This window comes from Carcharhinus amblyrhynchos, chromosome 25, assembly GCF_965287045.1.
Source record: "Carcharhinus amblyrhynchos chromosome 25, sCarAmb.v2.hapA, whole genome shotgun sequence".
Lineage (NCBI taxonomy): Eukaryota > Metazoa > Chordata > Chondrichthyes > Carcharhiniformes > Carcharhinidae > Carcharhinus > Carcharhinus amblyrhynchos.
The window spans coordinates 7,039,503-7,055,908 of NC_137348.1; the positions used below are offsets into that span (position 1 = coordinate 7,039,503).

The window sequence follows — 16,406 nt, forward strand, 5'->3', positions numbered from 1 at the left end:
CCTGCTAATCCCAATGACACTAGAGTTATTTTAGCATAGCTAATCCACCTAACCCGCACATCTTTGGGAAGAAACCGGAGCACCCGGAGGAAACCCATGCAGACACGGGGAGAATGTGCAAACTCCACACAGACAGTGACCAGAGGCCGGAATTGAACCTGGCTCCCTGGCACCGTAAGGCAGCAGTGCTAATTCACTGCCACCTCAAATTGGATACGGGAAGATGAAAAAATGTCAGGGCTACCTGCAAAATTCCAGAAATATCCCAAATTTCAGAGTCGATAGACAGATTGATAATACTAAAATACAAAGCATTTTTTAAAAATTCTAACTTTTCCAATTTGGTCACTATGATACCATGTACATATTATCTGCACCCCAAACCAACATATTATTAATCTAGATTTGTGCTGTAATTTTACTGCAATTCTCAGACAGAGGAAATCTTGAAGAAAAAGTAGCATTTACTTTATGAATGGCAGATAACATACAAGATGTTCTTTGGTTGAAGTTTGTTATATTTTTCTGTTTTTAATTACTGTTATGTATTAGATTTCGAATCAGAATCCCTGTCCTTTAACGGGGATTCACATGGAAGCAGCTGAACACAAACGTTAAAGTTGGAGACGATTTTAAAATGGAACAAAAAAAAATCATGGGTAGAAAAGAAGCAAGTCTTGTATTTGATAAAGGGACTGGTTACCAAACCAAACTTCCACCTTCTTCAGTCAGGAAAGAGACACATAATTCTGAGAACGCATACCAACCCACTCAAGAACAGCTTCTTCCCTGCTGTCACCAACCTTTTGAATGGATCTTCCTTAGATTAAGCTGATCTTTAGAAAAGATAGAAACATGGAAAATAGGTGCAGGAGTAGGCCATTTGGTCCTTCGAGCCTGTGTACCACCATTCAATATGATCATGCACTTTCAGTATCCCACTCCCACTTTCTCTCCATTCCCCTTGATCCCTTTAGCCACAAAGATCATGTCCAGCTCCCTCTTGAACATATCTAATGAACTGGCCCCAAAGTCTTTCTGCGGTAGAGAATTCCACAGGTTCACAACTCTCTAAGTGAAGAAGTTCTTCCTCATCTCAGTCCTGAATGGCTTACCCCTTATTTTTTAAACTGTACTCTTCTTATTCTCTACACCCTAGCTATGAATGTAACACTATATTCTGCACCTTCCCCTTTTTTGCTATCCATGTATTCTATGAACAGTATGTTATGTCTGTATAACGCGCAAGAAACAATACTTTTCATAGTATCCCAATAAATGTGACAAGAATAAATCAAATCAAATCAAAACCCTGCTATCAATCCCATTTGTGGTTAAGTTTGAATAGATACCACAATTAGGTTTCACTTAATTTCCTCACAGCTACTTAAAATGTTAAGTGAAATATTTCCTCAAATCATAGTCCATGTGTCTGCTTCAGTTTCCTCCCACACTCAAGGCATGCAGGTTAGGTGGATTGGCCATGCTAAATTGCCCCTTAGTGTCCCAGGATGTGGAGGTTAGGTGGATTGCCCATGGTAAATGTTTTGTATCATGGGGTTAGGATGGGTTGGGTGCGGATGGGGCAGGCTCGTTGACTTGATGGGCCGAATGGCTTCCTTCTGCATTCTACAGTTCGACAGATAAAGTTTATTCATTAGTGTCACAAGGAGGCTTACATTAACACTGTAATGAAGTTACTGTGAAAGTCCCCCAGTCACTACACTCCAGCGCCTGTTCTGGTACACTGAGGGAGAGTTTAGCATGACCAATGCACCTAACCAGCACGTCTTTCAGACTGTGGGAGGAAATCGGAGCACCTGGAGGAAACCCACACAGGCACAGGGAGAATGTGCAGACTCCACACAGACAGTGACCCAAGCCAGGAATGGAACCCAGATCCCTGGCGCTGAGAGTCAGCAGTGCTAACCACTGTGCCACCAATATTGTACATAATTGCCAACAGCAACTCAATCTCACACAAATAAAAAAAAATCTCCTGAAAGCCTCTACCTGTCCTTGAGTTCCTGGGCAATGGATAGATGCTTGGTGTGGTATTCAATAGCTTTCTCGTAGTCCTGCAGCAGGGTGTAAGTGTTACCGAGACTGTAACACGCTTGAGCTTCTACCGCTTGGTCCTTTAGCTGTCTGGATATCTGAAGGGTTTTCCTGCAGAAACAGAAAAAAAATTTCAGCTGACGAAATAATGTAGAAGAGCCCCAAACATGGGCACATCAAGATGAACTGCGATTCAAGAAAACGTGTTACCACCAATTTCCCAAGGGCAACGAGAGATAGGCAACAAATGCTGCCCTTACCAGCATTATTTGGAATACTATGTACAATTCTGGTCGCCCTATTATAGAAAGCATAGCAAAGATTTACTAGGATGCTACTGGAACTTGATGTTACAAGGAGGTGCTGCGTAGTTTAGGAATTTTTTTCCCCCAGGAGCATAGGAGGCTTAGGGGTGACCTTGTAGAGGTCGAAAAGATAATGAGGGGCATAGATATGTTAGATAGTCAACATCTTTTCCCAAAGGTAGGGGAGTCTAAAACTAGAGGGCATAGATTTAAAATGAGAGCAGAGATATACAAAAGGGTCCACAGGAGCAATCTTTTGCACACAGAGGGTGGCAAGTGTCTGGAACAAACTCCAGGAGGATACAATTTTGTTTTTTTAAAAAACATTTAGACAGTTACATGGGTAAGTTGAATATAGAGGAATATGGGCCAAACGCAGGCAGTTGGGACAAGCTTAGTAGTTTAAAAAAAAGGGCGGCATAGATAAGTTGGGCCAAAGGGCCTGTTTCCATGCTATAAACCTCTATGACCTACATCATCTGAAAATAAAGGCAAGAAAACTAGCCATAGTTTTTTAATTTACTTCTTTTCAAATGGTTGCCAAACTCAGAATTGAACAACTAACCATTGTCCCAAAACATTAACTCTGTTTCTCTCTCCACAAATGCTGCCACATCTTCTGACTTCCTTATGTGTTTTCATCTCAGACTTCCAGCATACGCAGCAATTTCCTTTTTAGTTGAAGCAGTTTTAATCATTCTTCTTTATTTGTTCTTTATTCTTTCATGTAATGTAGGTGTCACCGACAAGGCCAGCACTTGGGTTGGCACGGTGGCGCACTGATTAGCACCGCTGCCTCACTGCGCCAGAGACCCAGGTTTGATTCCTGGTTTGGATCACTGTCTGTGCAGAGTCTGCACGTTCTCCCCGTGTCTGCATGGGTTTCCACCGGGAGCTCTGACTTTCTCCCGCAGTCTGAAAGACATGCAGGTTAGGTGCATTGGCCATGCTAAATTCTCCCTCAGTGTACCTGAACAGGCAATGGAGTGCGGCGACTAGGGGGTTTTCACAGTAACTTCACTGCAGTGTAAATGTAAGCCTATTTGTGACACTAATAGATAAGCTTAAGCTTTGCCCGTCCCTAATTGCCTTTGAACGGTGTGGCTTCCTGGGCAATTTCAGAGAGCAGTTAAGCGTCAAACGCGATGACAGTGACATGCCGATTCCCTTCCTTAGGAGGACATTTGTGAACCAGATGGGTTGTTAGAACAATCAATGAGACTTGTCAAAGTCACTATTGATTAGAGTAGCTTTATGTTCCAGATTTATTCATTAAATTTAAATTCCACCAGCTGCCATGATGGGATTTAACCCAGGCATTAGCCTAGCTCCCCTGAATTACTAGCCAGGTGTCAATGTCATCGAATCCCTACAGTGCAGGAGGCGGCCAATCGGCCCACTGAGTCTGCACTGATAGCAATCCAATCCAATTTATTCCTGTAACACTGAATTTTTACCCTGCTTATTTCCGTGACACTAAGAGACAGTTTACCGTGGCCAATAAACCTAACCTGCACATTTTTGGGAGCGTGGGAGGGAACCGGAGCACCCAGGGGAAACTCACACAGGCATGGGGAGAATGTGCAGACTCTGCTGAAACAGTGACCCAAATCAAGAATCGAACCGGGGTCCCTGGAGCTGTGAGGCAGCAGTGCTAAGCACTATGCCACCGTGTAATTTGGGCAGATGCAACAGGCAAGTCCTGCTCAAAGCATTGCACTATTATCTAAGGTGAACGTGTGGCGTCAAATTAAAAAAAAACACAAGCCATCACTGCAATGTAATTTTGACTAGACCAGCTTTCTGGCCAGCTCTAACCTTCAGCTTAAAAATAACTTACTGTTTGGAATTAAGTCCAAGTGTGTATACAAGTTAAACGGAATTCGACAGAAAGCTACCAACAACTGCATTCTTGACAGCGATATCAGAAATTAGGACTTTTCTCAGAATTCACAAACAAGCCATATGATTCTCCCAATCACGAGTGGATGGGTCATGTTTGAATGCAACTATCCCAATCCCTTTGATGAGAACACTGATGTGTTTATCATTCCTGTAAAGTCCATGTCTTGGTCTGAATATCACTGCCTAGGCTTGGCTGTCTTTAAAAAGATGATCTTCCTACAATGGAACTCGAATTTGCTCAGTACACAAAGCACCCAAGTTATCCCTTAGTGGTTCAATCAAGAGGAAATATCCCATGATGTGAGACTCTGAAATGCCGTGAATGTGTAATTACAGACAACAGTTTTGAAGGCGCATTTTCTGTTCTCAAACCTTTACACTGAGTTTAAAAAAATTCACTGTTCAAATCAGATGTGTGAATAGACAATATAACACTTATTTCAATTTTCGACAGGCTCCTATTTCCAGAGCTGGCTAGAAAGAGTCACGGAAAAAAATGCAAAGACCCCTCCAGGGATGTCCATTAGAAACACAGAAAATAGAATCAGGAGTAGGCCATTTGGCCCTTCAAGCCTACCCCACCATTAATCTTGATCATGGCTGATCATCAAATTCAATAGCCTTATCCCTTTTACTTTGGGCAGAACAGGAAGGACTTCAAAAGACTACAATTTAATTTTCTTTGCTTTGTGGAACAATGACTTATCTAAATTAGCAGAGCAGCGATTTTGTGTTTTTAATTATTAAAAGGGGTGCGGGAAGCCATTTTGGTGTGTGATAGTTTTGAGAGAAAATCCCCCCTTCAGACAGCTACCATGGGATGACAGCGCTGGGGTTCCCTGCCATCTATAGCTATAGTGGAAGATATTCGGAAGGGAAGAAAGAAAACTGGAAATTTTCCAGGGTCCTATTGGCAGAAGCAGTAAAGGAAAAGGGATCTGCTGAATCTGCTGTCCTGCTGGGCCTACCTGTGCAGGTAACTTCCAGATAGTTGAACAGGTCTATTGGGTAGCATGAGCTTTCAGAGCGCTGCTCCTTCATCAGGTGAGTGGGGTTCACACACAGGGCATATACAGACATAGACTCAATCAGACATAGACTCAATTACAAGATAATGGTTGGAATGTGAGTCTTAACAGGTAATCAAGTCTTTACAGGTACAGACAATGCGAGTGGAGAGTGTGTTAATCACAAGTTAAAGAGGTGTGAAATGTCTCATGCCTGGACAGTTAGTAGGATTTTCCAAGTCCAGGCCAAATGATGGGGTTCACAGGTAGTATGACACAAATGCAAGATCCCAGTTGAGGCCGTCCTCACGTGTGCGGAGTTTGGCTATCAGTTTTGGCGATTCTGCGCTGTCGTGAAGGCCGCCTTGGACAATGCTTACCACCACCCCCCACCGCCCCCCCCGCCCCGAAGATCAGAGTCTGAATCCCCTTAACTGCTGAGGTCAACGGCAACAACAATGCAAAATCGCCAAGCTGAAACTGATAGCCAAGTTCCGCATACGAGGATGACCTCAGCTGGGATCTTGGGTTCATGTCACACTATCTGGACCCTCACCATTCAGCCTGGGCTTGCAAAATCCTACTAACTGTCCTGGCTTGAGACAATTCACACCTCTTTAACTTGTGATTAACACTCTCTCCACTCGCATTGTCTGTACCTGTAAAGACTTGATCACCTGTTAAGTCTCACATTCCAACCTTTATCTTTAATTGAGTCTGTCTCTATCCATGTCCTGTTTGTGAAACAAATCCTGCACTCACCTGAAGGAACACTGCTCCAAACGCTCACGCTACCAAATAACTCGTTGGACTTTAATCTGGTGTTGTGAGACTTCTTTCTGTGCCCACCCTAATCCAATGCCAGCATCTCCACATCCAGATAGTTGACTATAGAAGCCATCACAGCTGCTGAATATGACTTAAGTTTCAAACCTTTCATGTTGGGGACAAAGGGATTCAAAGCAACAGGCCCACGAGATATTCCGCAGAGAATGAGTTGAATTCTCATCTGAGAGTACCTTTTTGTCTTTCTGCTTTTAATCTTTGAATCTGCAATTTAGTTAATGACTTCCCGCATTAGTCTTTTCAATAAGCTCAACTTGATCTTGTTAAACATTGAAGGATGTCCGCTGGGTTATTTGTAATCAAATCATTCAAATTACGCAGACACGCACACACGTTATGTGGTTGTGACATGAAATATCATAAAACAGCCAGTGCTCAAGTCTAAGTGGGTGGCACTGCTGCCTCACAGCGCCAGAGATGCGGGTTCGATACCCGGCTTGGGTCACTGTATGTGTGGAGTCTGTACCTTCTCCCCATGTCTGCATGGGTTTCCTCCGGGTGTTCTGGTTTCCTCTCTCAGTCCAAAAGACATGCTGGTTAGGTGCACTGGCAGCGCTAAATTCTCCCTCAGCGCACCCGAACAGGCGCTGGAGTGTGGCAACTGGGGGATTTTCACAATAACTTCATTGCAGTGTTAATGTAAACCTGCTTGCGACACTAAAAGAAACTTTAACCTTGAATCTGGTTTGCAGAGATGGACCTGAATTTTCCACGCCAGCACCAAATCCTTAGTTCTACCACATCTCCCATTCACAGACAGATAATTTATACATAAATCAATTTCTTCTCATCTTAAGGTTCTCTTTTCCTGTGGTTACAGTTAAAACAGCCATCTGGTCTGTATTTCATATCTAAATGATTGCTAATTTCATAAATTCTATTTTGGTCGTTGGATTTATTGCTGCTTTTGGAACACAGCCGTGTGCAAATTGCCTAAAAACGAACAGGAGGGTGATTCACTGGTTGTGAGGACAGAAAAATTGCATTAAAAATACTTAATTTGCCCATCTTCAAGAAGAACTATCACATTTAGTCGATAACAACTTCTTAATTTGACATCTATGTTTGCACCATCTTATGAGGTGTGACTTTCCCCAAAATAACACTGCGGAAACACGACTTGGTAAACATACTTTTTCCTAACCAAACAGCAGCAGCTCTGCATCACATCAAAGAGGTAAGATAGGAAAGCAGAGTTCAGGGAGAAGATCTTCCCTGATCTTAATGAACAGCAGAGCAAAATTGTGAGGCTATGCTGCCTACTCCTGTTCTTATTTCTTACTGCAAGTATTTACAGTTTGGAAACTCATCATTCAGCCCTATGCCAGTGTATAGACTCTACACAACCTCCCTTCTATTCCCCTTCATCTAACACAATCAATATATCCTTCTGTCCATTTCTCCCTCATGTGCTTAGCTTCCCCTTAAACGCATCTTCAAACTATTTGCCTTTGGTGGCATGTTCCAGATTCTAACTAACTATTCCTTACATTAAAAAAGTTTCTCCTGAATTCCTTATTGAATTTGTGTTATTCATTCGTGGGGCATGGGCATCGCTGGCTGGCCAGCATTTATTGATGTGGAGATGCCAGCATTGGACTGGGGTAAACACAGTAAGAAGTCTCACAACACCAGGTTAAAGTCCAACAGGTTTATTTGGTAACAAACTCCAAAAGCTTTTGCTACCAAATAAACCTGTTGGACTTTAACCTGTGTTGCAAAATTTCTTACTTATTGCCCATAGCTAGTTGCCCTTGAGAAGGTGGCTGCCTTTCTGAACAATTGAATGGCTTGCAAGACAACTTCCAAGAGCAGTCGAGAATCAATCACATTGCTGTGGCTCTGGGGTCACATGTAGGCCAGAACAGGTAAGGATGGCAGATTTCCTTCCCTGGAGGACATTAGTAAATCAGATGTTTTTTTCTGACCATCAACAACGGTTTCATGGTCATCAGTAAATTCTTCATTCCATATCTTTTCATCAAATTCAAATTCCACTGGGTTCCCAGAACATTAGCCGAGTTTCTGGGTGAACGTGCTGCCGGGGAGGGTGGTGGAGACAAGTTGTCTCACATCCTTTAAGAGACCTCGGGGTCCTTGTGCATGAGTCGCAAAAACCCAGCTTGCAGGTGCAGCAGGTGGTCAGGAAGGCGAATGGGATGCTGGCCTTCATAGCGAGGGGGATTGAATATAAAAGTAGGGAGGTCTTGCTGCAGCTGTATAGGGCATTGGTGAGGCCGCAGCTGGAGTACTGTGTGCAGTTTTGGGTGCCGCACCTGCACAAGGATATTTTGGCCCTGGAGGGAGTGCAGAGGAGGTTTACTAGGCTGATGCCGGAGTTGAGGGGATTGAGCTATGAGGAGAGGCTGAATAAACTAGGCTTGTACTCGTTAGAGTTTAGAAGAATGAGGGGAGATCTCATTGAGACGTATAAGATGATGAATGGGATGGATAGGATAGAGGTGGAGAGACTCTTCCCACTCAAAAAAGACAGTAGGACTAGGGGGCACAGCCTCAAGATAAAGGGGAGGCGGTTTAGAACGGAGTTGAGGAGGAACTTCTTCACTCAAAGGGTGGTGAATCTCTGGAATTCTCTGCCCGTTGAAGTGGTGGAGGCTGCCTCGCTAAATATTTTTAAGAAGCGGGTTGATGGGTTTTTGATAAGAGAGGGGATTAAGGGTTATGGGGAGAGGGCGGGAAAGTGGAACTGAGCCACAACAGATCAGCCATGATCTTATTGAATGGCGGGGCAGGCTCGAAGGGCTAGATGGCCTACTCCTGCTCCTATTTCTTATGTTCTTATGTTCTTATGTTCTTATCTGATTCAGCACTTGGCACAACATAACATTCAGGGCCATGGACCAAGTGCTGGCAAATGGGATTAGGTGGGAGTTCAGTTGTTTCTAATGTGTCAGTGCAGACTCAATGGGCTGATGGGCCTCTTCTGCACTGTATGATTCTATAAATAGTCTTGCGATAATACTACTCGGTTAGTGCCTCCCCGTGACTGTTATATTTATAGCCCCTAGTTTGAAGCTCATGTGCGAGTGGAAACATATTCATTACATATATCCTGTCAAACCCTTTCATAATCCTGAAGACCTTGATTAGATCATTCCTCATTTCAAGAGGAAAATGGCCCAATCTTTCCCGGGAGGCATTGGGTCCCCTCACTCTTCCTCATCACAGAATCACATCTGGCGTACATCATATCACTGAGAATTATGTTTTACGAGCAAAGTATTGAAGACTGACTGGTTTAGAAATCGGACCACGTTCCTGATTAAAAGGCTAGTCAGTTGCAATCACTGCCAAGAGAGGCTCAAAGGGAGTGAGCACCAACTTGGAAATCAAGTTGGCAGGATTCAAATCTGGGTCTGCACAACATCAGCTGAGTTTCTGGATGAACGCACTGTTGGTAGCGTCGGCTTGCCTCACATCCTTTAAGAAGTGTCCTTTAAATCCGGAAAAGACTCGAAGAGTTCCGCTGCATTTACAACATAGAATTGGGTTAGTGTGGGGACAGCGAATTGCACGAACTGAGCATCGCTCCACCACATCTGAAAGTTGGCTGGAGGGATTGGGTTGACGTGCGAGAACCAGGACAATTTGAAAACAAATATCAATAACCTTGGTGGTTGGAGGGTGGATTTTAATGCGGCTTTTTAAAAAGAAATGTTTTTTGAAAAGTCTAGGAGATTAAGCACACAATCTGACAGGAGTTACAGACCATATCTCTTTCCAAGATAAAAAAGGGGAAATTAACTTAAGCCTCTACCTGAGGCTTTAAGGTAAAGCTTGGTAAAGGTTCCTAGTTTACAGCCACCAACTCTCAATATCAGTGGTCCAGGCAGGTGTTACTTGCAGACAACATAATTCCAAGAGCTGTAATTTAAAGTATGAGGTGTACTCGTCTCAGAACACTGCGTACCCATTGATCAATCCCAAAATAGAAGAAAGCTACTTCAACAAGGACATGGCCTTTTTTCACAATTACCAAACCAGCTCATTGCCGGATTCTGCACTGCATAATTTGAACAAAGGATCCAACCCCAGCCAAAGTCGTTGAACTGCAAGAACAGAGTGCAACGACTGTACGGCGGAAATCGGAAGAAGTACATGGTCACCGTCATTCCCATTATGCAAGGAACTTGGTAATATTTGCAGGTAAAGTCTCACTTCAGATGCTCGTGTACATAAATATAATTGGGGGCTCTTTCAAGGAGGTGGCTGTATTAACACATCGATTGACCTCCTGGTGCACTTCAGGATTCTATAATTCCAAGGTGACCAGGAATCTAAAGTTGGGATTCTCTTAGCATTGAATTGCTAGAGTGCAGAAAAAGGCCATTAGGCTCATCGAGCCTGCACCAACAACAATCACACCCAAGCCCTGACCTGCTAATCCTCCTGACACTAGGTTTATTTTAAGTTTATTTATTAGTGTCACAATCAATGTTTAGGCTTACATTAACACTGCGATCAAATTACTGTGAAAAACCCTCAGTCACCAGACTACAGCGCGTTTTTGAGTACACAGAGAGACGTTGGCGTGACCAGAGCACCTAACCAGCACATCTTTCGCTGTGAGGGAGGTGACACAGTGGTTAGTATTGCTGCCTCACAGCACCAGGGTCCCAGGTTCAAATCCGGCCTTGGGTCACTGTCCGTGTGGAGTTTGCACATTCTTCTCATGTCTGCATGGGTTTTCTCCAGGTGCTGCGGTTTCCTCCCACAGTCCAATGATGTGCAGGTTTCGGTTGATTGGCTATGCAAAATTGACCCTAGTGTCAGGGGGATTAGCAGGGTACATTAGCATGGGGTTACGGGAATAGGCTAGGATGAGATTGCGGTCAGTACAGATTTGGTGGGCCAAATGGTCTCCTTTCTACTGTGGGAATTCTACTATTCTATGATTCTATGAAACCAGACCACCTGGAGGAAACCCATGCAGACACAGGAAGAATGCGAAGACTCTGCACAGACAGTGACCTGAGACTGGAATTGTCCCTGGTGCTGTGCTAATCCATGTGGAGCAGTACACATACGTACACGATTAAGGGAGTTCACTTCCATGGTGTAGAGAAAGAATTCTCATCAACGAAGAAAAGATGCAGTTCTTTAGAAACTGTACAGTGGGAATAAAGGAAATTGATTTTGTTACACTGGAATTCTGTACAATGGGAATGAATTCTAATTCTGAGTACATGATGGATGTGTGTTCTCCTAAAGTTGATCACGTGTCACCAAGGCTAACACATGGCTTAACGTCTGCTGCAGATCACTATCTATTCCAACACAGTGACTGCGTTGCCAAGTACAGAGCCAGGAGCCTGTTTAATAATCTTACTCATTGTTATGCAGTTATTAACCCCCAGGACGACCTTCTGGATAGCAGCTGCTGTTTTACGTCTTGTGGGAAATTGGGAATTGTGGCAAGAGCCCACAACTAAGCAGCAACTTTTTTTTTAAAAGCTTGACACTAATAAATGTTTCTAAATTTGAAAAAAAAATACTTGGCAATCCAACAACATCTTTTTCAGGCCAACTGCCTTCGAAATGTGTTAGGGGAGTTGGTCCGGGATGGAGAAAGGAGACTCGCTAAAAAAATCCTCGATGAAACTACAACGACAAATGCATTACAGGCAACTTATGTGAAAAATTAGAATTGTGTGAATAGACAGAGGAACAAACTGAAGCTTGAAATCTATCTGCAATGATGCAACAAGACACTCTGCTGTTTGTAATATAGAAGAAAATAAATGATTTGGAGGAAAATATAACTGGTTTGATTAGTAAGTTCACAGACAACATAAAGGATGGTGGAATTGCAGATAGCGATGAGGACCATCAGAGGATACTGCAGGATATAGATCAGTTGGAGACTTGGGCAGAGAGATGGCAGATGGAGTTTAATCTGGACAAATACGAGGTAGTGTATTTTGGAAGGTCTAACAAAGATGGGAAACGTACAGTAAATGGCAGAACCCTTAGGTTCCCCGAGGCAGAGGGATCTGGATGTACAGATACACAAGTCACTGAAAGTGGCAACGCAGGTGGAGAAGGTCATCAAGAAGGCATACGGGCATGCTTGTCTTCATTGACCAGGCCATGGAGTTTAGAAATTAGCAAGTCATCTTGTAGCTTTATAGAACCTTAGTTAGGCCGCACTTGGAATATAGTGTTCAATTCTGGTAGCCACACTACTAGAAGGGTGTGGAGGCTTTGCAGAGGGTACAGAAAAGATTTACCAGGATGTTGCCCGGTATGGAGGGCATTAGCTATGAGAGGTTGGAGAAACTTTGTTGTTCTCAGTGGAACGACGGAGGTTGAGGGGGCAACCTGATAGATTATGAGGGGCATGGACAGAGTGGATAGTCAGAAGCCTTTTCCTCGGGTGGAGGAGTCAGTTACTGGGGGCATAGGTTTAAAGTACGAGGGGCAAGCTTTAAATGAGATGTACGAGGCAAGTTTTTTTTACAAGAGGGTGGTGGGTGCCTGGAAAGATAGTGTAAGCAGATACGATAATAACTTTTAAGGGGCGTTTTGACAAATACATGAATAGGATGGGAATAGAGAGATGTGGTTCCTGGAAGGGTTGGGGTTTTAGTTTAGAAGGGCAGCTTGGTCGGTGCAGGCTTGGAGGGCCGAAGGGCCTGTTCCCTGTGCTGTAATTTTCTTTGTCCTTTGAAAAGGACAGATGATTGTCCAATTGTAATTTCTGAACTCGAATGTTTATGCACGAAACTCATTCTGCTCCATCAAGCAAACCATCATGTGCAAGTTTCATAACAGCATTGGCTGCAGCTCAACAACTGAGCTTTTGAGTCAGAAGGTTGAGGGTTCAAGTCCCACCCCAGGACTTGACCATAAAAACCCCAGGCTGACCATTCGGGTGACACTCCCTCACTGCAACTCAGCTCAGAGATGCCGCCTTTCAGATATGGCTTCCCACCATCTCCACCTTTGAGGAGAGATGCAGAATATTTCATGACGCAGTTTCAAAGAAGAGCTGGGAAGTTGTCACCCTCATCCAGTCCAATATTGATTCTGATTATCTGGTCACTTTCACACTGCTGTTTGTGGGAGCTTGCTGTGCACAAACTGGTGGCACACGACCACATTCTACGTGACCACATTTCAAAAATACTTCATTGACAGTAGAGCAATTTGAGATGTTTGGTGGTCAAAAAAGACACTGTATTAAACGCCCTATCTTTTATTATTAAAGGGGCTTAACTGTATGCAGTGTTCACAAAACTAAACTTGACTCATTTGACCAAGCCAATAAAACAGAATACACAATGGTCCACACAAAAGGATTCCATTTGATTTGACCACTGACCCTACCAATGTTGCCAAGCTGCCTGTCTCCATGCCCCTCTGTCTAATTTTTGGATTACCCTACAGTTCAACAGCCCAACATCCTTGGAAGTTACTTCCTCTAGAGATGATATGCACTCTCACTGATCCAATCTCATATCCCACCTTCGGTTGCCCATTCAGACCAAGCCCCATTGTACTGCAACCTCTAGATCTTGTCTGACCTCAAGGTGCACTTCAAACTCCACATCCACTCTGTAATGACTTCACCAAGGCCCATGAGGTTAACCTCTTGGAGTATGAGTGCCCTGATTGAGGTAATGAGTGCTTGTGGCGACCGAGGGGGCTGTCCAACCCAACTATCTGCCCCTTTACCGCGTCTATGGTCGTGTTCTGGAGAGGGAGCATGCAATGTCCAAGGGTACCCTTAACGCCTTCCATGCTCACTGAGCACTGCACAGACTGGGATACATTATTGACCCTTTTAACCACATTTTGATTTGATGATTTAAGTTTCCTTTCCACTTTGTCTTTTGCTTCGGGCAGTTTCCTTCCTTTTGGGAGCCGCCTTTTCTAATTTATCCCCTCATCAACTTGTGTCAATTCAGTTTGCCAAAAAGATTGGTAACGATTGCCTGCCCATTCAGGGAGCTTCACCTGTACGTAAATACAGGAGTATCAGAGTGACTGACACTCTGGATTCTGACTGTGTACCTGAAGCACTCTGAGAAGTGGAGATAGGTTTGTAAATGAAGGGAATCTGGTGAAGGGACATTGGCCTCTGAGGAGTTACTTCAGACTCCATCAACAACATTCCATACCTTCAAGTTCAGAACACAGCTGCACTCCACCCCTTCCTAAATCCTACTGTTGATCCATCCATTCCTTGTCACCTCCAGACCTGACTTTACCCTTCTTTTGAAATAACAATTGCTATGTTTGCAAATCTTTGAAAGTGGCTGGACAAGTTAAGCCGGTTATTAAAAAAAACACGTGGGAACCTTGGCATTGAGTACAAAAACAAAGTTATGCCAAACCTTCAAAACATACTGACCATGCCCCAATTGGAGTCATATGATCAATCCCGGGCACAGAGGAGATTTGCAAGCATTGTACCAGGATTTCAATTACATGGAGAAGCGAGAAAAACTGAGGTTATTCTCCTTAAAGCAGAGGAGATTTAATAAATACGTGCAATATCATGAGAGGTTTTTGATAGATTAAAATGAGCGGGGATGGGGTGGGGGGGAGGTGGGGAATGGTGTGAAATAGAAACAGTTTCCAATGACCAGGCAAAGGTTGGCTACAGGGCCTGAGATGTCAAAGTGAGGGCACGGTTGTGATCTGGAAGGTGCTGTGTTAAAGAATGGTGGATCGCAGATTCAACGGCAACTTTCAAAAGAAAATTGGATCAATGCTCGAAGGGGAAAATTTACATGACTTGGGAAAGGAGGAGATGGTGGGGCTAATGGGATGGTGCCAAAGAGCTGCACAGCATGGTAGGCTAAACAGCCTCGTTCAGCGATGTATGATCCTGCCCCATCATCCTAGTGCAATGAGTTTCCATTCCCCATGGTCCCAGGCGATAAATATCCTCATTCCCCATGTAAGCATTGTCTCACTTTCCGAATGATGTAATCGCCTGCAACTGTGCTTTCCTGAACCCTGCAATATCCAGTTGTACTAAACACTGACCTCCACCCACCACCATTCTACTCTCAAGGGTGAGTTTTCAGCCGTTTTGCACTCCAAAACTGTTAACAAAGGTTAAAGCAACTATGTCTGGATTCGCGAACTTCTTTTTAGGTGCGTGGTGTTTAAGTCTATGAGAAAAATATTGCTTAATTGGAGCTGAACGGTGATAAGTTGGAAGTTAAGAGTTGCTTCTTTTCATTTTGACATTTAAAGATTGTTCAATGGTTACGAGTTAATCTGTTTTCATTTTGTTAGAGTTATACTTAAACTGTATTACGAACAAAGCTTGTTTTGTTTTTAGAAGTCCTTACTCTATCAGTGGAATTGCTCCTGGAGTAAAGCATCTTCACATTTATGCCAAAAAAGAAAAATTGTTGGGGTCTAATCTAGTTTCATACTATATCTTGGAATTTCTGATCTGGTACCCTAACATCGTCCACTCCCAAACAATCTACAAAATTGCCACATGAACTGTTCTTCTCAAAAAATAACCCCATGTAATTCAAAACTAGGTCACTATTGAACCACATTAGAATGGTTAAATTATGAGAACAGGTTGTATAGACCAGATTTGTATTCTCTTGAATGTAGACGATGAAGAGAGATCAAACTGAGATGCATGTGATAAGGAACTGATGGTGACTCCCCCCATCTCCTCTGGTGATGGTGATAATTGGGGTGGAGGGACGGTGGGAACAGAGTAAGGAGCATAGCCTTAAAATGAACCTGGGCTTCATTTGAATATTGGCCAAGATTTTAAGACCCTGCCATGGTGTAACATTCTCCCCCCAACCTCTGCCACAAAACCAGCAGATGGAACCACAGAATCCCTGCACTGAGCCATTCAGCCCATTGAGTCTGCTACATTGCACAGATTCAGTACCAGAGTATCTTACCCAGGCCTGCTTCTTACCTCATTCTATGCCTGTAACCCCACACATTTACCACGGCAAATCCACCTACCCTACACATCTTCACTTCTTCACCCAGAGCCTGATGAATGTGTGGAACTCATTACCATCAAATGTAGTTGAGGCCAAAACATTATCTGATTTCAAGAAGAAATTAGATATCGCTCTTGAGGCTAAAGGGATCAAGGAATATGGCAGGAATGGGGGGGATCAGGATATTGAATTTGATAATCAGCCATGATCAAGTTGAATGGCAGAGCAGGATCAAAGGGCTGAATGGCCTATTCCTGCTTCTAGTTTCTATGTTTCTATCTTGGGACACAAAGGGGCAATTTAGCATGGTCAATCCACCTAAG

At 43.6% G+C, this 16,406-nt stretch overlaps 1 protein-coding gene across 8 annotated transcripts in view; it reads right to left on the reverse strand.

Annotated features, from left to right (window-relative positions):
- gpsm1b (G protein signaling modulator 1b) overlaps positions 1–16,406 on the reverse strand; it is a 290,004-nt gene that overhangs the window by 120,131 nt on the left and 153,467 nt on the right. For all 8 annotated transcript variants that reach the window (XM_080212356.1, XM_080212354.1, XM_080212357.1 and 5 more), the window contains one exon: positions 2,014–2,169. In XM_080212356.1, the coding sequence (XP_080068482.1) occupies positions 2,014–2,169 (156 nt within the window). The remainder of the gene's footprint in view (positions 1–2,013; positions 2,170–16,406) is intronic.